This window comes from Pteropus alecto, unplaced genomic scaffold (genome assembly GCF_000325575.1).
Source record: "Pteropus alecto unplaced genomic scaffold, ASM32557v1 scaffold195, whole genome shotgun sequence".
Classification (NCBI taxonomy): domain Eukaryota; kingdom Metazoa; phylum Chordata; class Mammalia; order Chiroptera; family Pteropodidae; genus Pteropus; species Pteropus alecto.
The window spans coordinates 4,931,880-4,955,017 of record NW_006438073.1 but is presented as its reverse complement, the minus strand read 5'-3'; the positions used below and the strand labels follow the sequence as shown (position 1 = coordinate 4,955,017).

The 23,138-nt window shown below is 42.8% G+C and overlaps 2 protein-coding genes and 2 non-coding genes across 4 annotated transcripts; 3 read left to right on the top strand and 1 right to left on the bottom strand.

The window, feature by feature from the left end:
- The first annotated feature begins 726 nt into the window (after nucleotides 1–726).
- TCP1 (t-complex 1) lies at nucleotides 727–9,743 on the top strand. Its single transcript, XM_006915035.3, has 12 exons — nucleotides 727–934; nucleotides 1,989–2,074; nucleotides 2,268–2,396; nucleotides 3,456–3,553; nucleotides 3,943–4,053; nucleotides 4,357–4,538; nucleotides 4,829–4,955; nucleotides 7,605–7,780; nucleotides 8,119–8,242; nucleotides 8,545–8,737; nucleotides 8,900–9,063; nucleotides 9,439–9,743. The coding sequence occupies exons 1-12, from the start codon at nucleotides 871–873 to the stop codon at nucleotides 9,653–9,655; spliced, it is 1,671 nt and encodes a 556-aa protein (XP_006915097.1). The 5' UTR covers nucleotides 727–870; the 3' UTR covers nucleotides 9,656–9,743.
- Nucleotides 3,718–3,857, top strand: LOC112482365. The gene has a single exon (XR_003047287.1). It is a non-coding gene; the product is annotated as a small nucleolar RNA SNORA29 (small nucleolar RNA).
- Nucleotides 8,302–8,431, top strand: LOC112482364. Its single transcript, XR_003047286.1, has one exon. It is a non-coding gene; the product is annotated as a small nucleolar RNA SNORA20 (small nucleolar RNA).
- ACAT2 (acetyl-CoA acetyltransferase 2) lies at nucleotides 9,643–23,119 on the bottom strand. The gene is made up of 9 exons (XM_006915036.3): nucleotides 22,963–23,119; nucleotides 22,166–22,300; nucleotides 19,242–19,423; nucleotides 17,825–17,942; nucleotides 12,823–12,966; nucleotides 11,837–11,959; nucleotides 11,086–11,240; nucleotides 10,454–10,564; nucleotides 9,643–10,053 (listed from the first exon to the last, which is right to left on the bottom strand). Exons 1-9 carry the CDS (start codon nucleotides 23,015–23,017, stop codon nucleotides 9,883–9,885), a joined length of 1,194 nt encoding a protein of 397 aa, XP_006915098.1. The 5' UTR covers nucleotides 23,018–23,119; the 3' UTR covers nucleotides 9,643–9,882.
- Between the last annotated feature and the right edge of the window lie 19 nt (nucleotides 23,120–23,138).

The window sequence follows — 23,138 nt, the reverse complement described above, 5'->3', positions numbered from 1 at the left end:
CTGGGCGCACGCAGACACCAGAGCCGACCAACCAACTCGCAGTAGCGCACTTAGGGGCGGGCCCGACCCTTAGGTTGGGCGACGCTTTGTGCCAGGTTCCCGCGTCAGGCGCTCGCATCTTCACGTTACCTCGGGTCGCAGAGCTTAGATCCACCCCTGTCGGACGGACGGACGGACGGACACACACACACGCACACACACGCACGCACGCGCGCGCGCGCCAGTTGGGTACTGGGTAGACAGCGCCCCACAGGTCATGGAAAAGCTTGCCCCGCCCCATCGAGGTCAGGTCCCCAAGATTACACTCGGGAGCCCAGGAACAAAGCCTGCGACTGGCCGCGCGCTCTCGGAGCAAGTTCCTACATTTGAGGAAAACAATCACCGCATAAGCTATCGCGCATGACCTGCTCAGAACCTCAGAAAAGGGCCCGCCCCGTCCCCCATCCCATTCTCCGCCAAGCTCCGCCCTACCGAACCACTTTTTCTAGAAGTCACTAGAATGTGCAAACGCGCACGCGCAACCCGTGCCTTGAGGGACGCTTCTGCAGAGAACCCTCCTCCTCCAGTGGCCCAAAACCCTGACTTCCGTTCTCCCACCTTCGCGCCCTTCCTATTCGCTCTCTTATTCGGTGAGAGTACCGAGCCGCCCTCTTCCGGCCGCTCGCTTCCGGTACGTCCGCGCTTCCCACCGCCCCCCACCATTCATTCTTTCCCGCCCTGCTCCGCGGCTGGGCGGGGGCGCGGAGAGCGGCGTTCCCAGCAGCCCCTGCGGCGCCGCTTGTGCCCGTTCCACGCCGTCGCCGGGCTTAGGGATCGAGACGCGACTTGTCCGCGGTGCGAGTGAAACTCGACGTGTACCCTGCCGCGAAGATGGAGGGGCCTCTGTCCGTTTTCGGGGACCGCAGCACGGGGGAGGCTATTCGCTCCCAGAACGGTAAGGGCGGGCGAGGCCTGGGTCAGGCCGAAGGCAGCGCGGTTCCTCTCTCCCAGCCCGCCCGCTCGGGCCCTGCGGCCGCCGTCCTTGCGCTTTCTTCTTCTCCCCCAAAAAGGGTGTGAGCGGTGGGGTGCACGCGACCCCCGGCGGCCTCACGACCACTGGGTGGGGCAGCAGCGCCTCTTTCTCGTGGGGGGGGGAATCCCGGAAAGCGCCCCACGTTTTTGAGAAGTGCGCTGGACGAGGTGGTTGAGTGCGGGTGCCCAGGCCCTGGTATTGGCATAGCGGGCTCCCGTCCCGGCCACGCCTGCAGGGTCCTTTGGTCCGGATGCTCTGCGCCCCCTTTCCTCCGATTCCAGCCACGAAGGGCGTTTCCCAACTTCTTGGCCTTGTTTTAGGACCATTAACCAGAAAAGACTAGTTTCAGCTGCTCGTTTTAATACGCGCAAATGGCCACAATTCCGAAGACTTACCTATTGTACCCCACCGCTTACCATGTGTAGTAGATGTCGGGAGCTCCAATGTCCATGTATAATTCTTATCTCACCCCTCGCTGACAGCTTGTTAAAATAGCTGACGGAATTTCAGTTGGGTGTTAGCATAAGCGATACTTAAAATGAATTTATTCTAGTAAACAATTTGTCATTGAGCCTCTTTTGAGAGCGTTTACACACGCCTGTCAACCTTACCGTTATTGGTTACGATACTTATTTTTGCCTTGGATGAATTTGAAATAAACTTAGAACCTTTGGATTCCCACTTTTATCTTCTGTATGAAGTGGTAAAACCCGAATTAGGACTAGCAGATTACCTTTTTATTCTGAGGCAATGAAGTGGATGCTCTTTGACACACCTGTGTCACCTTTGCATATGAATTCAAATTTGCTAGTCTTCCTTGCATGCGAGATTTTGTTAGCTAACTTTTTAGTTAGGACAGATTTGTAGATTTGGAAAATTCAGAGGCTTTTGGATGTCATTTACTTCCTTTAGGGGAAATGATTGTTCTTTGAAGTAGTAGATTTTTCTAATATCATTACTTTCTTTGTTTCTACAGTTATGGCTGCAGCTTCTATTGCCAATATCGTAAAAAGTTCCCTTGGTCCAGTTGGCTTGGATAAAATGTTGGTGGATGATATTGGTGTAAGTATAGCTAGATGTTGTGTTTGTTACTTTAAATTAAAAAAGACCGTAAAAATTTCATGGTGTAAATTCTTTGTTTTTAATGGGACTGCTGCTGTTGGGAGGTGTATATCACAAGGGGGTATACGTGTGTTATTAGAGGATATCCTGTTTCTGTAGGTGATTGTTGTTTTCTTCCTTGCAAATTTCTTAGGATGTAACCATTACTAATGATGGTGCCACCATCCTGAAGTTACTGGAGGTAGAGCATCCTGCAGCTAAAGTTCTTTGTGAGCTGGCAGATCTGCAAGACAAAGAAGTGGGAGATGGAACTACCTCCGTGGTAGGTAGTCAGTCACTGGGTAGATGGCTAAGGACTGGTGTTTTCCTAAAATCAAGCTTATAGAAAGTTATTTGCTTCTGAGTCGGAAATAAGTTACATACTTAAGAGGGAGAAAATGTAAGGTCTTTTTTGGATAGTGATTCAGAAACAAAACTTGAAAACTGGGTGGTTGTAGCTAGTTTCCACAATTTAAATAAAAAAGAAACCTGAGATAATATGGTCATGTCATTTTAAACATTTGTTTACACAAGTTTTATGAGTTTTTCCTCAGCCATAACAATATCCATACATCACAATTTTGAAAAATAGTTTTTAAAAGAAAGTTTTTCTGTCCCCACAACCCCTAACCATGACCTGAGACTTGGACATTTCTAAAACCTTTTTTTATAATTATCTAAAGAAAAAAATGTTGCCAGTTTTTAATAACAAGTTTTTACATTTTAAATATTGACAAGGCAGTCTCATGAGTTCAAAATGGGAGTGTGAGAAAGTAAACGACATGAACTTAAAGATCATCCAGCACTCTGATGTGGTAGAAACACTATTGTTTATATTTCTATATTAAACTGTATTAAACTACAAGCTGTAAAAAGAGTACAGTCTATCTCTTCTAAAATAATAATGGTCTTGTCCAAGTAACTTGTTTATGATAATACCATTTAAGTAAAATGATTATAATTTACCCCAAAAGAAGCAGTCAGAATTTTTGAAGTCTTTGATTTTAAATTAAATAATAATCTAAGCTAGTACAGGTCATTTGAGTAGTCAGGCTCTTCATTTATCATCTTTAAAGGTAGTGGGTGTGTGGTCCTTCATTTACTGTTGTACTGTAGAACTAGTGTTGTCAGCCAGAACGTTTTTTCTGGCTCTTACCCAGCTTTGGGCATTCACATATAAAACACTGTAGTTATATTTTTTTAGGTGTCTAATAACCAGTTATTTTCACTGCCATCACTATTCTGGTTAGTAATATCTGATCATTTTGGTGGTGTTTTTACATATGTATTGCATATATTAAATGTCTGTTTAATATTAGAGCAATGAATGTTTTCTCAACAGGTTATTATTGCAGCAGAACTCCTAAAAAATGCAGATGAACTAGTCAAACAGAAAATTCACCCCACATCAGTTATTAGCGGCTATCGGCTTGCTTGCAAGTAAGTTTGTTTGCATTCAGAGAAAATTTTATTTAATGTAATAATTATAAACAATCTGTGTTCTTCAAATGTTTTCATTAAGGACTAAATTCTATTTTGAAAAAGTTGTATTTTAGGATTTAAGTAGTAGTCTTTGAAGTAAGAAGTAGAGCCAATATCAATATTTTCCCGTTTGACTACCACATTTTCTCTTAATAATAGATTTTAGTGGCTATGCTTACGGGATAGATTAAAATTGCCATGATCTGAAGAGGGAGGATTTATTTGTGTCCTCCTCCTATATGAAATGGCAGAACAGAAAATTGGTGGTGTCTATGACATTTTGATGCTATGATAAAACAAAAGTTTGAGTAGTAAATTTTGTGTTTTCTCTCTCATGCTTTAAACAGGGAAGCTGTGCGTTATATCAGTGAAAATCTGATTATTAACACGGATGATCTTGGAAGAGATTGCCTGATTAATGCTGCAAAAACATCAATGTCATCCAAAGTCATTGGAATGTATCCTTGTAACAGTCTGATAAAGTTGAGGCTTTATTAAAAGACCTCGTGTTAGTTTTTGTGCCAGGTGATGCTGTATTGAAATTTTCTGTTCCTTTCCCTGTTTTTCTAGGGGGAAAAATAAAGTGTGTTTAAAAGTAGTGTGAATTACGGATAGTGATAAATAGCACTCTAGCATTTGGGTGGCATGAATAATGCCTGTTTCTTTGATGAGGTTGCAGAAAGGAAGTGCTTTTGAATTACCCTTGATTTTCATGCGCACCCACTGTCCAAGTCTCTTGTTCTCCTTAACTATTGCCTTAGAAACGGTGATTTCTTTGCTAATATGGTAGTAGATGCTGTACTTGCTATTAAATACACAGATGTAAGAGGCCAGCCTCGCTATCCAGTCTCTTCCATTAATATTCTGAAGGCCCATGGGAGAAGTCAGATGGAGAGTCTGCTCATCAATGGCTATGCACTCAACTGTGTGGTGGGATCCCAGGGTAAGGCTCGGGATTTGGTCATATAACAAGAAGACTAAAGGGTAAAATTAGTTTTTTGTAGACTGCATACTGTTCATCTTCAGATGAACTATCCGAAGTGTGCACTTCCTGTTCTTTTAGGAAGCCCAGAGGAAAAGGAAACCGTACGTCAGGTTGTTAAATTTGTGTTTACGTATAACAATTTAGTATTTCTGCTACTTTTTATTATGCTTTCAGGATAGGTATATGTTTTAAAACGTAGCATTGTTTATAGTTACCATAAAGGAACTTAATAATATGTTCAATTATAGGCATGCCCAAGAGAATAGTTAATGCAAAAATTGCTTGCCTTGACTTCAGCCTGCAGAAGACAAAAATGAAGCTTGGTGTACAAGTGGTTATTACAGATCCTGAAAAGCTGGACCAGATTAGACAGAGGTATGTTGAGAGATCATTTTTGCCCTTTGAAAAGGGCTGTTTGTAAATTATTCTTTTGTTAGAGCCATTGATAGTAAGCTAAAAGGAGCACATGCTACATCTCGTAATTAACAATACGGGTGGTCAAGCAGTTACTGGGTACTAGAGAGTGGCAGTTATCCAGTTGGATTTTTTAAGTGTGAGTGTCTTGGAGTACTTTAAAAATTAATATTTTTAACTGAAGTCAAACTTTTACATAAGCTTCAGGAAAATTAGAAAATGTGGCAAATTGATTGGCATGCTGGGGAGCTAGTTGTGAAGAAGTAATTTGGCTGCTGCTGTGGATTTTGACTACCTACTTCTATTGGACCCATATCACTCAAATAAGTTTTTAAGGGTTTTTTAAAACAAACAAGCACAGTAACTGAACCAAACCCGCAGGCTGTCTTTGCCGAGAGTCAGGAATGCTCGTCTTATAAATCTAAGCGCATGTGTGCTCTTTCCTTTCTTCCTTGTAACAGTGGCTTTTTTTCCACCAAAGGCCAAACTCTACAATAAGTGTTCCAGGTTCTGTTGCCTTCTTCCTTGGAATCTTGCTTCATTAGTGGTTCTTTCTCATTTGCGGCTTCAACTAGTAATTCTACTCTTTATTCGTTTGTAGATTCCACTTGTAGCTCACACATCCTGCTCCAGTTAGTCCTTATCCTTCTCCGCTCCTTTAATAGCCAAATGTCTCGAGTGATGTACACAAAAACTCGTCCGATGCACTTCTCATTCCTTTTTCAGCTGTGTTCGACAGTGGAGGACCACTCGCTAAGGGCACTAGTGACTAAGGGTGAAATTCACGAGACATTTTCAACCTTCTCTTGATCTTTATCAAGCCTTTGGCCACTTTCTTGAAACACTTGGAGGATGGAGTAGCTTTGTGATCCTATCTCATCGGCGTTCCTGCTGCCGCCACCATCTCCCCACTTTTCCCAAGAAAGCTCATTCCTATGACTTCAGATGTTATTTGAGAGAGTCCCAAATCTGTTTCTCTGAGCTCCAAACACACATACTTGTCTAATTGAATGCTTCTTAAGCATCTCAAAGTCGTTTCTAAAACTGACAACACCCCGAATCCACTCCAGGCTGTTTTAGTGGTGGGGACTCCTCTTCTTTTACCTGGCACTCTTTTTTTTTTTTCCCTTCTAGTCTACCATCAAGACCACCTGATTTCTATCTTCAAATTAAATCAAGTTTATCTACTTTGCATTTTCATTTTCTTTCTCAGACTGTTGTAGAGGTGCCGAGGCTGGTCATCTGGATTTCACTCTTGTCCTCTCACAGGCTGTTTTCCACACGGTAGCCAGGTTGATCTCATTACTTCCAAGGCCAGAGCCCTTTTAATTATTTTCACTGTGGTTCAGCCACAACAGGGTCATTCTGTGTATTTGTATGACTTTGATTACAAGCTGTAAAGGTAGAGACTACATGATTTCTTTGGCTTTATATCCCCTGTTCTTAGTATAGTGTCCGGCACCCAGTACTTGTTTAGTGTAGACCGAAGGGTCTGTTTTGAAGTTCAGCTTTAAGTCATTTAATTTAAAAAAGTCTTTAAGTGACCTCATGTACTATTCTTCGCAAGAAAAATGAAGTGGCTTCAGTTGTCTGTATGTTGAGCATATCCCTTTCACGTAGCTTACTTGTGGTTTCCATACTACGTCTGCCTCCTGACAGCTTCACCTGAATAATGGGGCTTCCAACTCATCTTGTTGAAAATCGAACTCTGTTTTCTCATCCTGTCCCAGCCTGTTAGGATTCGTTTTACTCCAGGAGTCAGCGGCTGAGCCATGAACTTTGACTTCTCTGTTCTCGTCATGTGTCTCCAGTGACTGCCTCCTGGCCTCAGCCCTTCACCTTCTCAGTGTACTTTCCACACTGACATCAGGGCGTCCTTTAAAAACATGGGACAGTACAGCTTTTCTTAAACGTAGTCGAGGTTCTTAACACTCCTAAAACGTTCTTTTTTTTTTTTTTTGGTCCTACCTGCAGTTTCAGGTCTGGACCCCTCTCCTTTGGGCTTTCTTTGTCTCGCCCACCAGGCTGGATTCCTGCCTCGTGCTTGTCATCTCCACTGTAGTGACATTCACCTTGACATGTGGTTACAGTCTGCCTCTCTGCTAGAACACTGAAGGCAGGGACGCTTTCTCTTCTAACCACCGTTCTTGGTCAGGGACTCGGGTTGAGAAGAATTAAATGGTAATTTTTAATTCCTTGAACTTCCCATAAATTAGACTGATTTAAATTCTGGTCACAGAAGGGAAGGAATGGTTAATATAATTTCCCCCCCGCTTTAATTCCCCTCCTACCCCTTCTACCGCTGACCTATGGATATTGCCGTTTCCCCTTAAGAACTGGGTCTCTGAAGGCGGGGCATCTCCTCCCACAGGCTCGCAGCGTGCACCCGGGGCCTGCCACATCCGGGGTATGGTCCATGGCTCCACTTGGGGCGCAAACATAGGACCTTCGGTGTGTAAAGCAGACGTGCTAACCATTGCATTATGGAGCCACCCGGTTAATGTAATGTAATGTGCAGTTATTTGTGGAAAATAGTTTGTACATGTTAGAGCTGTGTTATATAAACACGGAAGATAACTTTGAGTTACTATTCAAATATTTTATCTGTAGAGAATCAGACATCACCAAGGAGCGAATCCAGAAGATCCTGGCAACTGGCGCCAATGTTATTCTAACCACTGGTGGAATCGATGACATGTGTCTGAAGTATTTTGTGGAGACGGGCGCTATGGCAGTCAGAAGAGTTTTGAAAAGGGACCTTAAGCGCATTGCTAAAGCTTCTGGAGGTATGTCTTCTGCCTGCTCCCAGACGTGGTGCTTCATGGCCATCTCTGTTGGAATGTCAACACTAAATAGCTTTAAAAACATACTGTTTTTGCTCTTTAATGATTTGTGCTATCAACATATTTATAGTCATTTTTCATGTAGCTGGAAAAGTAATTTTACTGAATTTTTTCAACTCAAAATAACATAGTTCCATCCTAAAACGAGTGTCTGATGTATAACTGTAAACCTTAAACTTATATTTATACATTGCTTTATCATAAAGGTCTGGATCTAAGACAAGATATGAAAATATGCATGAGAGAGTAGTATTCACAGCTCTTTGTAATTATCTTAATAGCAACTATTCTATCAACCCTGGCCAATTTGGAAGGCGAAGAAACTTTTGAAGCATCAATGTTGGGACAAGCAGAAGAAGTGGTACAGGAGAGAATTTGCGATGATGAACTGATCTTGATCAAAAAGTACGAGCTACTTGTTAAATTATATAGCTATTTAAGTTTTATTAGTAAAAACAGATCACTTTCCCATTTATTTGCTGCTATAGTCTTTCAGTGATATGAGCAGTTATACGCATGGGATAAAAAAACATTGGGCCATTGCAAGTTGAGATGGAATGATGGTTTCCTCTCTTCTGCATAGTCTAGACATTGCTTCCATGTTCAGATGTCCTATGTAAGCGGGATTTAATCAAGGCACTTAACTGAATTTCTGTGTAGACTTATAAAAGTATCAATTTAAGAATTTCACTTTATTTTTTTCATAGCACTAAGGCTCGTACATCTGCATCAGTTATCTTACGTGGGGCAAATGATTTCATGTGTGATGAGATGGAGCGCTCTTTACACGATGCACTGTGTGTGGTGAAGAGAGTTTTGGAGTCAAAATCTGTGGTTCCAGGTGGGGGCGCTGTGGAAGCAGCCCTGTCCATATACCTCGAAAACTACGCAACCAGCATGGTACGAACATCTGCACACTGGCTTTATTTTCAAGGAGCAGGGGCGGGGTGGGTTAAGAGAGCATATCTAGCATTTTGTTGATACCTCATCTGGGACCTTAGCTGCTGCTGTGGGTTTTAATTTTCTTCCTTTTGTAAAGACAGCTCATTGTCTTTTTCGTAGGGTTCTCGGGAACAGCTTGCTATTGCAGAGTTTGCAAGGTCTCTCCTTGTTATTCCTAATACACTGGCAGTTAATGCGGCCCAGGACTCCACTGATCTGGTTGCAAAGTTAAGAGCTTTCCATAATGAGGCTCAAGTTAACCCAGAACGCAAAAATCTAAAATGGTAAGTATACGATTTTCCTTGTCATCTGTCACATGTATATCGGTTTTGTTTTCTGGTGATTTTATTAGCATGTCTCAAGTTTTCCTAACCTCTAGGGGGAGTTACTTTACCTCCAGGACCCCTGAGGCAAAGCTGTTAGGATTTTAAATGATGTTTAAGCCACTCTGTAGACCTTTCTACAACTTTCAGTCCTGATTTTGCTATTCATAATCAACTACTTCAGTCTTAAAGGGATCTACCAAAGGTCCTAACATTCCCAAGATTAACGTGAATGGACCAGCTGCAATTAATCAGCCACCTGATCAATTAAAATTAAAGGGATGGGGTGGGCATGTGTAAAGAGGCCATTTAACAGGTCTTGTTTTTAAATTACAGGATTGGTCTTGACCTGGTCAACGGTAAACCTCGAGACAACAAACAAGCAGGGGTGTTTGAACCAACTCTAGTTAAAGTTAAGAGTTTGAAATTTGCAACAGAAGCTGCAATTACCATTCTTCGAATTGATGATCTTATTAAATTACATCCTGAAAGCAAAGATGATAAGCACGGAGGTTATGAAGATGCTGTTCACTCAGGAGCCCTTGATGACTGATCAGTCATGTTTTATTTATAGCAATGTTAGCTGCAGTTGTCTTGTACACCTTGCATATGACACATTAAAATACAATGAGCTGTCATGAGCCTTGGGTTCTTGTGAAGTGGGAGGTGACTTACATCCTCCTCACATTGGTCCTCTGATTTCACAGTATAATTAATTTAGTGCCTTATTCAGAAAGAAGTGAGGCTCCAGTTCAGTGTAAGCGTGACTCGTAAGCAGCTTCACTCTCTCTGCACACACATTGCAATGCCCATCCCACCCCCGATGCACAGGGCAGCAACACCACGACGGCCACCCTTTCGCTCCAGCGTGTGCAGCAGGGTGACAAGAATGCGGCAGCCAGATGCTCCGAGAGGATGGCCCAGGGCGATAGCCCCTCCTTGAATGTTGACCTAAAGGGGGAAAAAAGACATTTGTTCTGTGGATATAGGATTAAAATCAAACTTCCTTCTAATGCTACACGAGTAATACTAGCTTCCTTTTCAAATTCAGTACTGTAACTGCTTAGAAACTTTTCTCTGACAACCTATCCTGACTACCTTCCTTTATAAGATTTAAAATGTCCCATGTGTGCCAGCAGTAAACTAATGCAGTCAAGAGTCTTTGCCTTGGAGAGCAACAAAATAAGTGAACTCTCAGTCCCAGCAGGCACTCGACCTACTTACTAGCCACCCACTCCTGAACAGGCGATGCCCAGGACATGCTGCCTAACTACATACACGTGTTTGCTGTTAATCGAAATTGCGCTGTGAACATTCACTCGTAAGCTCAGCACTGCTTGCCCATATTTACCTTCTCTGGGTCTAAGCCAAGTTCTTTAACTATTGCAACAGAGAGAGCTGCAAAGGCTTCATTGATTTCAAACACGTCCACATCCTCCAGTGACCAACCTGCTTTCGCAACCTAAAGGAAAGATTAGTGGAAGAGATCTAAAATCAGGTGGGACCACTGGTCATCTTATATGTAAAAGCATACCATGCCGTGTGATATTAAAGGATCTCTAAAAACCGCCACCTTGGGTGGTTCCTACATCAGCCTGTGCTAGCACATGTTTTGCCTTAGTGACACCAATTCTAAGAGATTAAGGATAAAAAGACTTGGAAATTCTAAGCTATCTTGAATTTTGAGCCAGTAACATTTGTTATGTGTAGGAGAGAGGTGACCTAGCAGAATAAAGTTCCCTAAAATATAATCCAGATGTTCTTGGTTGCCCTTTGTGGTAGAGAAAGTAGAAATGAACTCATTTATGGCTAATCAGAAGAATCATAAAAGGGACACACAAATGAAACATGACAGGAATAAATAGAAAAACAAGAATCTTGCCATTTTGGAGTGGTAAAGGACCTGAGCATTTATAAAAAAGGGCAGAACCTACATAACATTTTATCAAAGCTAAGGACAGTCACATTCAAAAGTAAACTCACGGCTTGCTTTATTGCTGGAATTGGTCCTATTCCCATAATGGAAGGCTCCACGCCTACTTGTGACCAGGAAACAATCTGCCCTAAAGGCGTGAGCCCACGGTTATCAGCTTCTGACTTCTTCATGAGAACCACAGCCGCAGCACCATCATTGATTCCTGCAAAACATCAATGTCTCGATTTAGAAAATACTGCTTGTTAACTGCTTGTTAACGTCCTGTGTCTCTTAACACCTGAAGACATGAGTTAAATGATTCTTAACCTGTCTTGGCAAAGCCACGTGCCATATTTCAGACCACAGAGTAAATAGCAATGGTAAGCTGGGCAGTATGACAGCTGACCACAGAACGTTCCACCGGGAGAAAAAGTGGAAAGATTAAAGCAGTAGGGGAGGGGACACGGATGAGAAGGAATGGAAGAAACAGCCCAGACCTCACTGGACGTGCTGGGAGTTCCGGGTTTTGGAAAAGTACAAGGGTAGGTAAAACTCGGGGGTCTCTTAATTTGCTTTTTCATTTGTATGTCTAGTTATAATATTGGGAAACCAAATCCATCCTTTCAGAACATACAGGTTAAGTCAATAATCAAATAATGGATAAAAATCTCAAATACAAACTACAAATTTCCCCCTGAAGCAGCTAAAGTAAGGTTTTAGAATAATTTGTATATAGTTAATGAAATGAAGTATAAAGAAAAGTAACTTGGCAGACCTAGCAGAAGATGGGATTTCCTCAACTGCCCTTCAGAAACTAACCTGAAGCATTTGCTGGGGTGACTGTCCCTGTCCCATCTGTGAGGAAGTACGGCTTCAGTTTAGACATGGCTTCTATGTTGCTCCCATGGTGAGGAAACTCATCCGTTTTAACTTCAGTAAGACCTGAGAAAAGGAAAATCAGTTACCCAAGATTAAAACATGGCAGTCAGCATGCCAGGAATGGCAGATTGCCCAGACGTGATAGCTAAAGATTCACATTTGAAAGAAAGACATTAAAAAATACTTTCATTCCAACAGGAGGGACATACATGCTAATAAAAGTTACTGCATGTTAGAACATCTTACGAGCAATACCCTCATGAGACATTTTGAGTGTTTTCCATATGCATAGCCCTTTCTGAGGAAGGCAGTTACCAGGAGTTCTTCATGCAAAACGTTGACACTGGTTTGGGACATACGACTTGGCTGGTCACAACTGACTGGGTCGGGGAGTGTCAAAACCAGTCTCATCAGGGCTGGACAGAAGACATGTCAGTTATCAGTAACAGAACTTGGCGGGAGCACTCCACGTTAGGTAACCGCAAAGTGACCCAAGAAGATCCACCCAAGAAATACGAAATGTACACAGAAGCAACAGGAAGTAATGGATGTTCACTGCTGAGATTCTGCCTGTGAGGGCAAACGGTCGGCTGTTGCCTCTTCACAAACATGAGCCACTGTTTGAGTTTCTTAAGAAACCTGCTCTATCTACATGGCAGTGTGGACACTGGGACCAAGAGTGCTGAGTGCTGGCACAGCTTCCCATGTTTCCTCACCCCATAAACATGCTCCCCCAACCCATATTCAGATGTATCCAGGACGCGCGCGCGCGCACGCACACACACACACACACACACACACACTTATACATACAATCTTTTCTTTGCTACCTGAAAGATATGACACAATTTATACACAGTCCCATATATTGTTATTCTTCCCTATAAATAGCCACGTTGATGTTTAAATCATTATGATCTACCCACCTTTTCTAGAAGACACAAAAACTGGTACAATCTCTTTGTCAAAATGGCCAGCCTTCTGCGCACTCTCTGTCCTGTTCTGGGACAGAAGTGCAAACTTGTCCTGATCTTCTCTACTCACTTGCCATTTTTTGGCTACGTTTTCAGCTGTGAAAGAAAAAATAAAGCAAAAACAAACATTTTCAAGAACTGGCTTTGCTAGCTTAAGTTTTTCACATTTAAACGAGCACTGACCACCCGACACCATCAGGCTCACTGGTGGGCTGACAGCACAGTGCTCGGTTGGCCATCTTGCCTCCCACTGGCGATGAATATGGAAATGATACCGTGACTGCTAAGCCAGCTTCTTGGCTTCCTTCTCTCTTCCTTTCTATATAATTTTAAATTTTCAGAAATTCCTTTGCAGGTTCACCGATTAGTTTTGCCCCAACTGCTTTATCATTCTCTTTCTGAACCATTTGAGAGAAAGATGTAGATATTATACTCCTTTACCCTAAATTTAATTTGTGTACTTCCCTAAAACGAAGCCATTTTCTTACATAACCACAGCTATCAAAATCAGGAAATTTAACATCGATACAATACTATTAGCTAATTCTTCATAATCAAGTTTTACCTATTGTCCCAATGATGTCCTTTATAGCTAATTTATTTGTTCAGTTCAGGATCCCAGCCAGGATCATACACTGTATATTACTCTGTCAATCTCTTTAGTTCCTTTTTATTTGGAGCAGTTCCTCTGACTATCTCTGTGTTCTTAACCTTGATATTTTTGAAGAGCAGGGGGCAGTTCTTTTATCAGATGTCTCTAATTCTGGTTGTTGGTTGTTTCCTCAAGAATAGATTAAGATTATGAAAAAAAGCAGGTGTACCACTGAATGAGGATATGATCTTATCAAGACACATGTACTATCAGGTGATACTAGCTTTGATCAGTTGGTTAAAGTGGTATCTACCAAGTTTCTACATTGTAAAGTTACTATTTTTCCATTTATAGTTAATAATTTATGAGAAGTTATTTTGAGATTACAAAATAACTCCTTCCTCATCAAATTTTACCCACTAGTTTTGGCATTCATTTATGATTTTCTAACTCCAACACTCCTTCTATATGTATTGGTTGGCATTCTACTGCAAAAAGCTTTTCCTTCTCTCTCCATTTATTGTTATTTAACGTCAGTTTGGGTTCATGTATTTTTATATTATTTAATAAATTATAACCTGTTACTATCATTATTTGATGCTCAAACTTTTGAAGATTTGGGCAGTAGGAGTCCTTTAAGCTGGCTCCTGGATCCTTGGGTCAAGACCCCATGTGCTCTAAGCACAGCCTTATTTTTTTTAGCACTTTTGTCTTAGTCCTGCAATGAACCATTCCTCAAAGGAATCTTAGTTCTTTTTAGTGGAAAGGGCATCCAGAAACCAAGATCTGGGTGTTACAACTGCTCATTGTTACCGGCAGGTTACTGTTTCTGTGCCTATTCATTAAGAACCAATATGCACGTCCAATTTACGACTGAACAGAAACACACATTTGTGGTACCTTGAGTTCATACTGATATCTCTGAATGCAACCTAACACAACTACATTCTTCCCTCTCTAGAGACTTGAAACTCCCTGCTACAATAATGAGAAGCCTGGCTCCCATCATCAATACATTCACTCATTTGTTCACACCAAGAATATACAGAATGTAGTTTCAGAATGTTATGCTATACCACTGGGAAAAGCAAACCTAATAACTAGAGCTCGATATCTAGTCACAGTTCTTTTTTCTTATTTTAGGTAAAACATACATGGAGTAAAATACAAAAATCTTAAATATGTAATTCAATGAGGTTTGACAAATGCATGCAACCATATATCCCATATATGTCTGTAACATTTCCATCACCCCAGAAACTTCTCACGTGCCCCTTACCCATCTCCCCCTCCTTGAAGCAAATGTTTTGATTCCTTTCACAATAGATTACAAAAGCGATTCCATGTCTTCTTTTCAGCACTGTCTGTCATATTTGTCCATGTAGTTGAGTTTATTACTGTTCCATTTTACCAATGAATAGTATTCCATGGTATAAATATACAACTATTTGTTATGCATTCTGTTGATGGACACCTGAACCATTTTCAGAATTTGACCGTTAGGAATAAAGCTGCTATAAACACATTTGTAGAAAGCTTTTAGTGACCAACATTTTCATTTCTCTTGAGTAAACTGCTAAATCTTTTTCCAAAATAGCTATACTCATGCCTGCGATGTATGAGAGTCTAGTTGCTCCATATCCTTGCCGCCATTTGGTGATGTCAGTCATTTTCATTTTAATCATCCTAATAGGTGTATAATATATCTCATTATGGTTTTAATTTGCATTTTCCTCATAAATAATGTTGAACACTTTTTCATGTGCTTATGACTATTCATATATCTTTCTTGAAGAAATATATGTCCAAATCTTTAGTTCATTTTTCAAATGGGTTGCCTTTGTATCATTGTTATAGTGCTTTATATATTCTAGATATGTCCTTTGTCAAATACATGTATTATGAATATTTTCTCCCTATCTGTGGCTTGCTTATTCATTTTCTTAACAGTGTCTCTGATGATGAGCAGAAGTTTTAATTTTTTAGAAGTCTAATTTATCAAACTTTTCTTTTTAAGGTTATTGCTTTCTGCGTCTTGTTTTAACTCACCCCCGGGTTTGGAAGCTATTTTCTTATGTTTGACCTCTAGAAGTGTTATAACTTCCATTTGTCCTGTAACAGAAGTTTCTCAATGGTAGACCTGAAATATAGTCTCCTGTATTTTCCTGAGCAAGCATAATAGTTCTGGTTGAGTCAGTCCCACAAGGCTACTGTGTAACCTGAGGATGGTCCAAAGTTGAAAAGCCTATGCCCGTTTTGAAGAATCAAGGATTGTTAAACTTTGGTAAAATTTCTGACTTTGTAGCCTTCCTATCTGGAGAAAGTAGGTAAAATCCTTTAAAAAAACAAAAACAAAAACTTTTATTTTTAGATCCATGGTTTATCTCAAATCATATTTGTATATGGTAGGAGGTAGAAACTGAGAATCATTTTTTCCATAGGAGTAATTTGTTGTCTCAGCACTGTTCACTGAAAAAGCGTTCTTTTCCCCATTTCGTTACACTGATACCATTATTGAAAATCAGTATAAGTCTGTGTCTACCTCTGTATTCTCTACTCTATTTCACTGGTCTACTTGCCTATCCTTATGCCAAAACCACACTGTCTTGATAAACGCACTTGACAGTAAGTGCTAAAATCAGATAGTGTAAGTCCTTCTATCTTCTGCTTTGCCAAAATTCCCCCCTATCTGTGGCCTTTTTGAGATGCCAATGGAGTGTCAAGTGAGTTCAGTAAGGTCCATATGCCTGTGTCCCCCAGTAACCCATGAAATGTCCATTCAATTCACAGCTCCCTAGCAGCTGTTTTCCACTCGGCCTTGCAGGGTGTTGCCCTGCACGGGCAGGGCTAAGTACGTGGCTAAAGATTTAAGGGGACCCTTACGTATTTCTGGATCTTCTTTTCTTGGTAGCTCCCTTCTTTCCAGTACCCTGTCCCACAAACTCCAGCCATATCGGCAGCTCCAAACTCTGACCTCTGCCTCCCCAGTTCATCCAGGTTACTATTCCCTCCGGGAGAAAGTCTGGAAAATAACTCCAGATAGAAAGCCAGTGAGAGGCTTTCTCTTCTTTGAAGAATCTCGGTCTTGCATAATTGTTGGCTAACATTTGAAAACATTTGCTTGATATATTTTGACTAATTTTATACCTGTTTATTGTAGGAGGTCTAGTCTTTATTAATTACTACATCATGGCCTGAGCTATTATTATCTTTTTCTTTTCAGAAATTTATTTTCTCACAATTCTGGATGATAGAAGTCTAAGATCCAGGTGTCAGCAAGTTTGATTTCTCCTGAGGCCTCTTTCCTTGGCTACCTTCCCACTGTGTCCTCACGTGGTCTTTCTTCTGTGCCTCTATCTTTGGTGTCTCTTCCTCTTCCTATAAGAACGCTAGTCAGACTGGATTAGGGCCCACACTAAAGGCCTAATCTTAACTTAATTATCTCTTAAAAGTCCCTAACTCCAAATATAGTCATATTCTGACATCATACATTAAAGCTTCAATGTATGAACTTTGAAAGGATGCAATACAGCTCATAACAGCTCGGAAAGGACTTGGGAGCCGAGTTTTTAATGATTATCTTTGGTGATGTTAAGGCAGTTAGTTCAAGAAACTCTTGCCTAGACACTATGGCAAGTAAAACTGGAAAGGCCCACATCACCTTCCATGGTCTGCCCATGAGCTCCAGCTCTCTCTGCTGTGGCTCTCACTCGCACAGTGACAGATGCTTTGAGCTTCTCTCACTGTTACCCTCTGCTTAGAATCTTGCCTCTTCTCTATTATCTTTCCCATATGATTTATACCTCTCATTGACACAGAATCATTGCCACATGCATTTAAGCAAGGTGCTGAATCTCTCAGGTTTGTTTCTTTAACTCTAAACTTAAATGTCCCTTCTGTTCTTAAACGTTACATTTATACGCAGTAAAGACACAAGTTCTTTTGATCTTCCAGTGGCTTTGCCAATAAACCTAGATCGCGAAGGCTTTCTATGTGGGTGACTAATGAAGAGCTGACTGAGCATTGCGAAGAACACAGGCAGGGACCAGGTTTACCTCTGACATTGCCTCTGCCACAAAGCCACTATTTGTGGGCCCTTCCTTCTTCATATGGTAAAGTACAGATTGATTCAGAAGAATTCTGAGGCTCTTCCCACCTCTAACATTCCTTGATAATCAAGGAGTCACAAAGGATAAAGTGGCTATTTCCTCACTTAAGTTCATCAAAGGGGAACTATCCCTGTTATCAGGGACACAAAATTATTAGAAACGCTCCCTGCCCAAATGAGGAAAGCACCCACGAAGCCAATTATGACTTTTAACGTTTTAACAGGAAGTACATGTTCAGCTACGTCTGCCTCACCGGTAATGCCCATGTGGTAGTTGAGAAAGGCGTCTGTAAGCCCATCATGGAGGATACTGTCGGTCAGCGGTGTTTCTCCAATCCGGACTCCTGCCCTCAAGTATGCCAAGTGAGGAGCCTGGACACGCAAATGGAAACACACGTGGACTTAGGTTTGGTGGTAACTAGTCATCTTCCCTCAGGATCCTATTCTAAACTATCCGGGGGTCCCCCAGTCCTCACCTAGCCCCCTTTTGACCCCTCTCCTCAGTTCCAGCCCATCCTCCTCCTCATCTAGGGTCAGGGCCCAAAGGCCTCTGGAATCAGCCAACCGTTCCACGCTGCCTGCTCTTGAGAACCCATTAGTCTCCTACCCACCCATTTCCCTTTTCCACCAAACCTGTCCCTTCCGTGTCCTGTTTCCTTGGGAGCCTTATTTATTCTTTCCAAAGAGGCAACCAGTTATGTTAGATGAGGACATCATCTAAGGGCTTAAGTGATGCTAACAATGTGTCATTTATTTTGATGGGAGACTAATGTCTGGAGTGAGAATCACCAGGTTGCCTAATCAACTGATGGGGAAGGATTTCTAGGCAGGGCATCCTCTTAACTCCTGCCAACTCAATAGCAGCTATAACAGAATGGAAAGACTTAGAGCCAGGTCTGTATTTAAATCCTGGCTCTGGCCTCAGTTTACCTACCTGTAAATTAAGAATGATACCATCTACCCTCTAAGGGCTGTTGTGACTGCATAAAAGCACGTCTTAAAGTACTACACAGGTCCCATGGGAATCACTCTGTGTTCGTTACCTTCAGCCTACCTCCTCCTGGGCCTCGGCAATGGTGGGGCTACATTGGCCTCTGCCCAGGGGATCCCCAGGTCAGACCCTGAACTGCCTGCAAGAGGCAGGGGATGTTCTTTTTCCTTTTTCACTGTGCCGATTTGAGGGATGGAACCTGGCAAAACAAATCTCACCTGGCAAACCTCTTTGAGAAGGACACCACTCAGCGGTCCTCCTTTCTGAGTTCTATACCTCCCAAAGGTCAACAAATTTCAGTCCCTGGGGTCCTCTCATGTGCAGAAAGGTAAGTGGCAACATCTGTTTTTGACTTTTCCTCGCAACAAGAGAGAAATTAAGACCAAGGATATCTACAGGCTAACATTATAGGCTTAATTAGGAAAATATTTTACGCTTTGGTAATGTTTTAGAAAAACTGTATTCTGTTCTAATCACACTGGTTGACAGGATTTTTCTTCAACCTAGATTTCCCATCCAACTTGAAAAGTAACTAACATTCAGGTAGGGATCAAGGTTGAATCCATTTTCTGTTTATTTGTTTGGTTCTAGCTCTGATACGCATCAGTTTACTCTGCGATGGCATGGACATGAGTTTATTACTGACAGGTCAAAGAGAGCCACCTCTTCAGAGGCCTTACCTTGCTCATATTCTCCATGCCTCCTGCAACCACAATGCTGGAGTCTCCAACCATTATTGACTGGGCTGCAAGGCAAACAGCTTTCAGGCCCGACCCACAAACCATTTGGCAGCTCCACGCTGGAACAGAGTAGGGGATCCCTGCTCCCATACTGGCTTGTCGAGCAGGATTCTGTCCACAACCTGGAACAATGAACACAGAGGACTCCCAGCCATCAAAGAGAAAGATAAAATATGTGGGTAAAAATAAACACAAAATCAGGAGATGGCCAACTGGGTCTCCCTCCCAACCAAACCAAAGTCCACCAGAGGCAAAAAAGGTCTGTGTAACACTCTACATCTGTCACAGTCTAGCCCGTGAATACAAACTATCCTGTGGTGCTCCACAGGTATTTCATGGCTGTATGCTTTCTTTTCCACAAAGGAGTCATATCTATCTTAGGAAGGAGCTGGCTTCTCGTTCCCAAACGTTCCCGTATGAACACAGGACGGGATGTGGACACGGTGCATGTCTCCAACCAGGCTGTGTACTTCTGGGATCTGGGCTTAGACCCCTGGGAAGATAAGGGGGTCACTTAAAAAGTAAAACTTCTGATAAGAAGCACTTCTTTCCTTGATTAATATTCACCACACCAACGTTAACTGGTTATGTAACAAGTTATATACAACATGAGAACTGATAAATACTTTTCTAGAATTCGATTGTGGGGAGTTCCTTCAGGGAATGGGAAGACATATATCACATACTTATTTAATTTAATCGAAGTAGTGGAGAAGGGGATGGAGCCGATAGCTTCAAACAGCCTTAGTCACCACTGTCTGTTATCAAAGGGTCAATGTTTATACAGTGTCGCTCCATTGCAAATTTCAGATACACCCACACCTAGCCCCCTTGCTTGGTGAGTTTGTTGGAAAATCTAGCATATGGGTTGTTACAATATTTAGAGATTACGGTCATCACAGTGTTATTAATCTGGGATTAGTCTGGAAGGTAAAAACTGGACATTGAGGATACAGAAAAAGTATTTAGAAAAACAGTTTCAAAATAGTCTCTGAATTAAACTCATGGGACACTAGTTAATCAAAAAGACAATATTATTTAAAGTTCCTGCTTTTTATGCTACAATGAATTACATATGCATTTAAGTAAAGTAACTCCTTTATAAAACCTTTATTATTTATTCATAATCCTCATCTTCAGGTACTTCAGAGTTAAGAAATGAGTGTTGAACATAACTAACTATAGTAGCCTAGCATTTAGCAAAGGATACGAGCTCATTGAGAATGAGGATTTCTGATATGAACACTGCTTATCTCTAGCTGACAGAACAGTGCGTGGCACACACCAGGTGTTCAATAAATAGTTACACGATTGTGGAGGGTACCTGGGCTTAAGGAGGACAGATTTGGGTTTAAGCGCTAGCTCCACTTTGAACTGTGACCCTGGATAAGTTACCTGACCTCTCAAAACCTCATTTACTCATTTGTAAAATGTAGATAATATGATCCAACGGACTGAGAGGATTAAATGAGGTAATTAAAGGAACACACGAAGCACAGCACTTTAAAGGCCACTTAGCAGGCCCTCAACAAATGTAGCTATCGCTTTTATTATAACTACGTGGAACTACTGTAGAGGCGAGATGAGGACACAATACCAGAAAAACCAGCAGCTGAGTAACCTGTTGCACATGAGTAAGGCTGAGGCAAGGGTGTGGAAAGGAAGAAAGGAGAAGTGACTGAAGGCTAAAGGTTATTGAAAACCTTGAGTCATGATAAACCTTGAGGCATGCTTGGACTTTAAGGATCACGTGGACATGTGGAGAAAGGAAGACTGGGAAGAGGAACTACAAAATTACAAAGTAAAAACACAGAAAAATGGGCCAAGTCTCATCTCAGAATGAGTAAGGACAAAAGTTTGTTGTTTAGTGAGCATTAGCAATGATCGCCACAAATTAGAATTTGTGCTACCGAGTGAGCATGAAACCATGTAGGGAGCTAAAGCTCCCCAAATTCAAAAGAGTGCATGGATTATCTCGGGAGGCCTGCTTGCATAAAAAAGGGAAAAGGCTGGTTCTGAGGAATTCCAGGAAGAAGAAGATTAAGTATAGACAAAGGGAGTGTCGATCATACTTCAATTCTCAGGATGTTACTTTAATTATGTTATCTGGGGATACACAAAGGAACAGATTATGTATAAAAAGAAGCATAAGAAATAAACTCGGAGAGACAGTTGTGAGATCTGTTCTCCCTCCTGCACCCTGTCTGTCTTCTCTTTTTTCTCAGTCCCCGCTCCCCCATTCAGGTACCCGGTTTGACTTGGTCGGCTGGTTTCCGACAAAACCAAAAATAATTTAACTAATTAGGAACCGTCAGGGATTGCAGGTCTATTAAACCAGCGGGAATCAGAAGTGAGACTGGAGCACTCCAGTAAAACACTTATGACAAACCCAGGCATGACCCACCTTCTGTGAGGATTGGGAAGCAAAGCCCACCTTACTGGTTCAGAAGTGAGATCCATGGGGGCAAAGACCCTGTGTTGTTGGAGTTCTAACCCCACCTAGCACAGTGCAGGGCACGAAAGAAGAATGCAATACATTTTTATTGAATGTGTGACACTTTAGGGAAATATAGAGGGTTGTGCAAACTCTCCTATGCCTCGGGCTGGCCCTGCTTCTAAAGAATGAAAAGGCAGTGGAGGATGGTGGCCTAGGTTCATTCAGAAAAAGCATATTAATTTAAAGACACCCAGTGGAGAGAAGCTATTGATGGGACTTGGAGGACGGGCGACAGGAAAAATTAGAAGGAACTCCTGTGAGCAAATGTATGGAGCCAACGACATAAGTTTCAGCAGGGGTGGGGTTGGGGTCGTTGATGGGCTGCTTCTAATAAACCTGACCTCTGCCAGAGTCACTGGGGAGTTACCTGCTGCCAAAACGTGTCCAAATATAACCTCTGACACATCTTTGGGAGCCACAGCGGCCCTCTTCAGGACTTCTTTGATGACAGCTGAGCCCAGGTCATACACAGGAACGGTGGACAAGGCACCATTGAAGGAGCCTAGGACAGAAGAGAATGCGAGGGCGATGAAGACGGTGCCCACGGCGCGAGGACGGCAGCCGCCGGAGGCAGCTCATCAGGGTACAAAGCAGAGAGCGTGTGACTTGTAGCAGCCGAGACCCCGGAGCGTGGCTCCCAGAGCTCTCGGGGTACCGCGGACCCGCGGGAAGCCTGCTCATTCATTCCCTAAGACCAAGCGGAAGGGCCACGCTTCCCTAACAAAAGAAGCCGCCCCTCCCGCGCCTCCAAGGGCTTTGAAAACTCTACAGCACTAGGGAGAAGGAGGCAGTTCGCAGTAATCCTCGTTGGACCCACCAGACTCCTGCCCCCGGCCCTGGATCAGACCACCCAGCGGCCCCGCCCCTGCGTCCTCGGAGCAGAGACCGCTGCACCGCCCAGCAGACCACGCAGAAGCCTCGGCAGAGAACGCCTCTTCCCGCCGGCCAATGGGAGAGTCGGACGGCGCGTGGTTCTACCCGGGGAGCCAATCAGAGCACGCGAAAAGGAATGGCCTTCACCCGGCGAGGGGCGGGGCTTTCCAGCCGGCCGGGGGAGGCTTGAGGCGCGTGGTTCTAGGGGGGGGGTCCCAGACGCCCCAGGGGTCCCCGCGACCCGGCCAGGCCCGCAGCTCCTACGCCGTGCCAGGACCGCCGGCCACTCACCTATGACGGTCCGCGCTGCTGAGACGATGACCACGGAGTCCGAACCTGCACTCATCCTGCCGCACGAGTACCTCACACAAAGATGTAGTCCCAGTGCTGCCCGCGAGTGAGGCAAAGCCTTTCTGGGACCTCGACGTACCACCGAGGGGCGGGGCCGCAGGACTCCCGCCTCCCCG

What these genes read in the sequence shown, in the direction of transcription:
- TCP1 (XM_006915035.3), top strand. Translation starts at nt 871, where the DNA reads ATGGAGGGGCCTCTGTCCGTTTTCGGGGACCGCAGCACGGGGGAGGCT. An exon ending in GAGATGGAACTACCTCCGTG is followed by an intron (nt 2,397 to 3,455) that starts GTAGGTAGTCAG and finishes TTTTCTCAACAG; the next exon opens with GTTATTATTGCAGCAGAACT. An exon ending in CTGTGTGGTGGGATCCCAGG is followed by an intron (nt 4,539 to 4,828) that starts GTAAGGCTCGGG and finishes GTTCAATTATAG; the next exon opens with GCATGCCCAAGAGAATAGTT.
- ACAT2 (XM_006915036.3), bottom strand. Translation starts at nt 23,017, where the DNA reads ATGAGTGCAGGTTCGGACTCCGTGGTCATCGTCTCAGCAGCGCGGACC. An exon ending in TGGACACGTTTTGGCAGCAG is followed by an intron (nt 19,424 to 22,165) that starts GTAACTCCCCAG and finishes TCATTGTTCCAG; the next exon opens with GTTGTGGACAGAATCCTGCT. An exon ending in CTACCACATGGGCATTACCG is followed by an intron (nt 12,967 to 17,824) that starts GTGAGGCAGACG and finishes TTTCTTTCACAG; the next exon opens with CTGAAAACGTAGCCAAAAAA.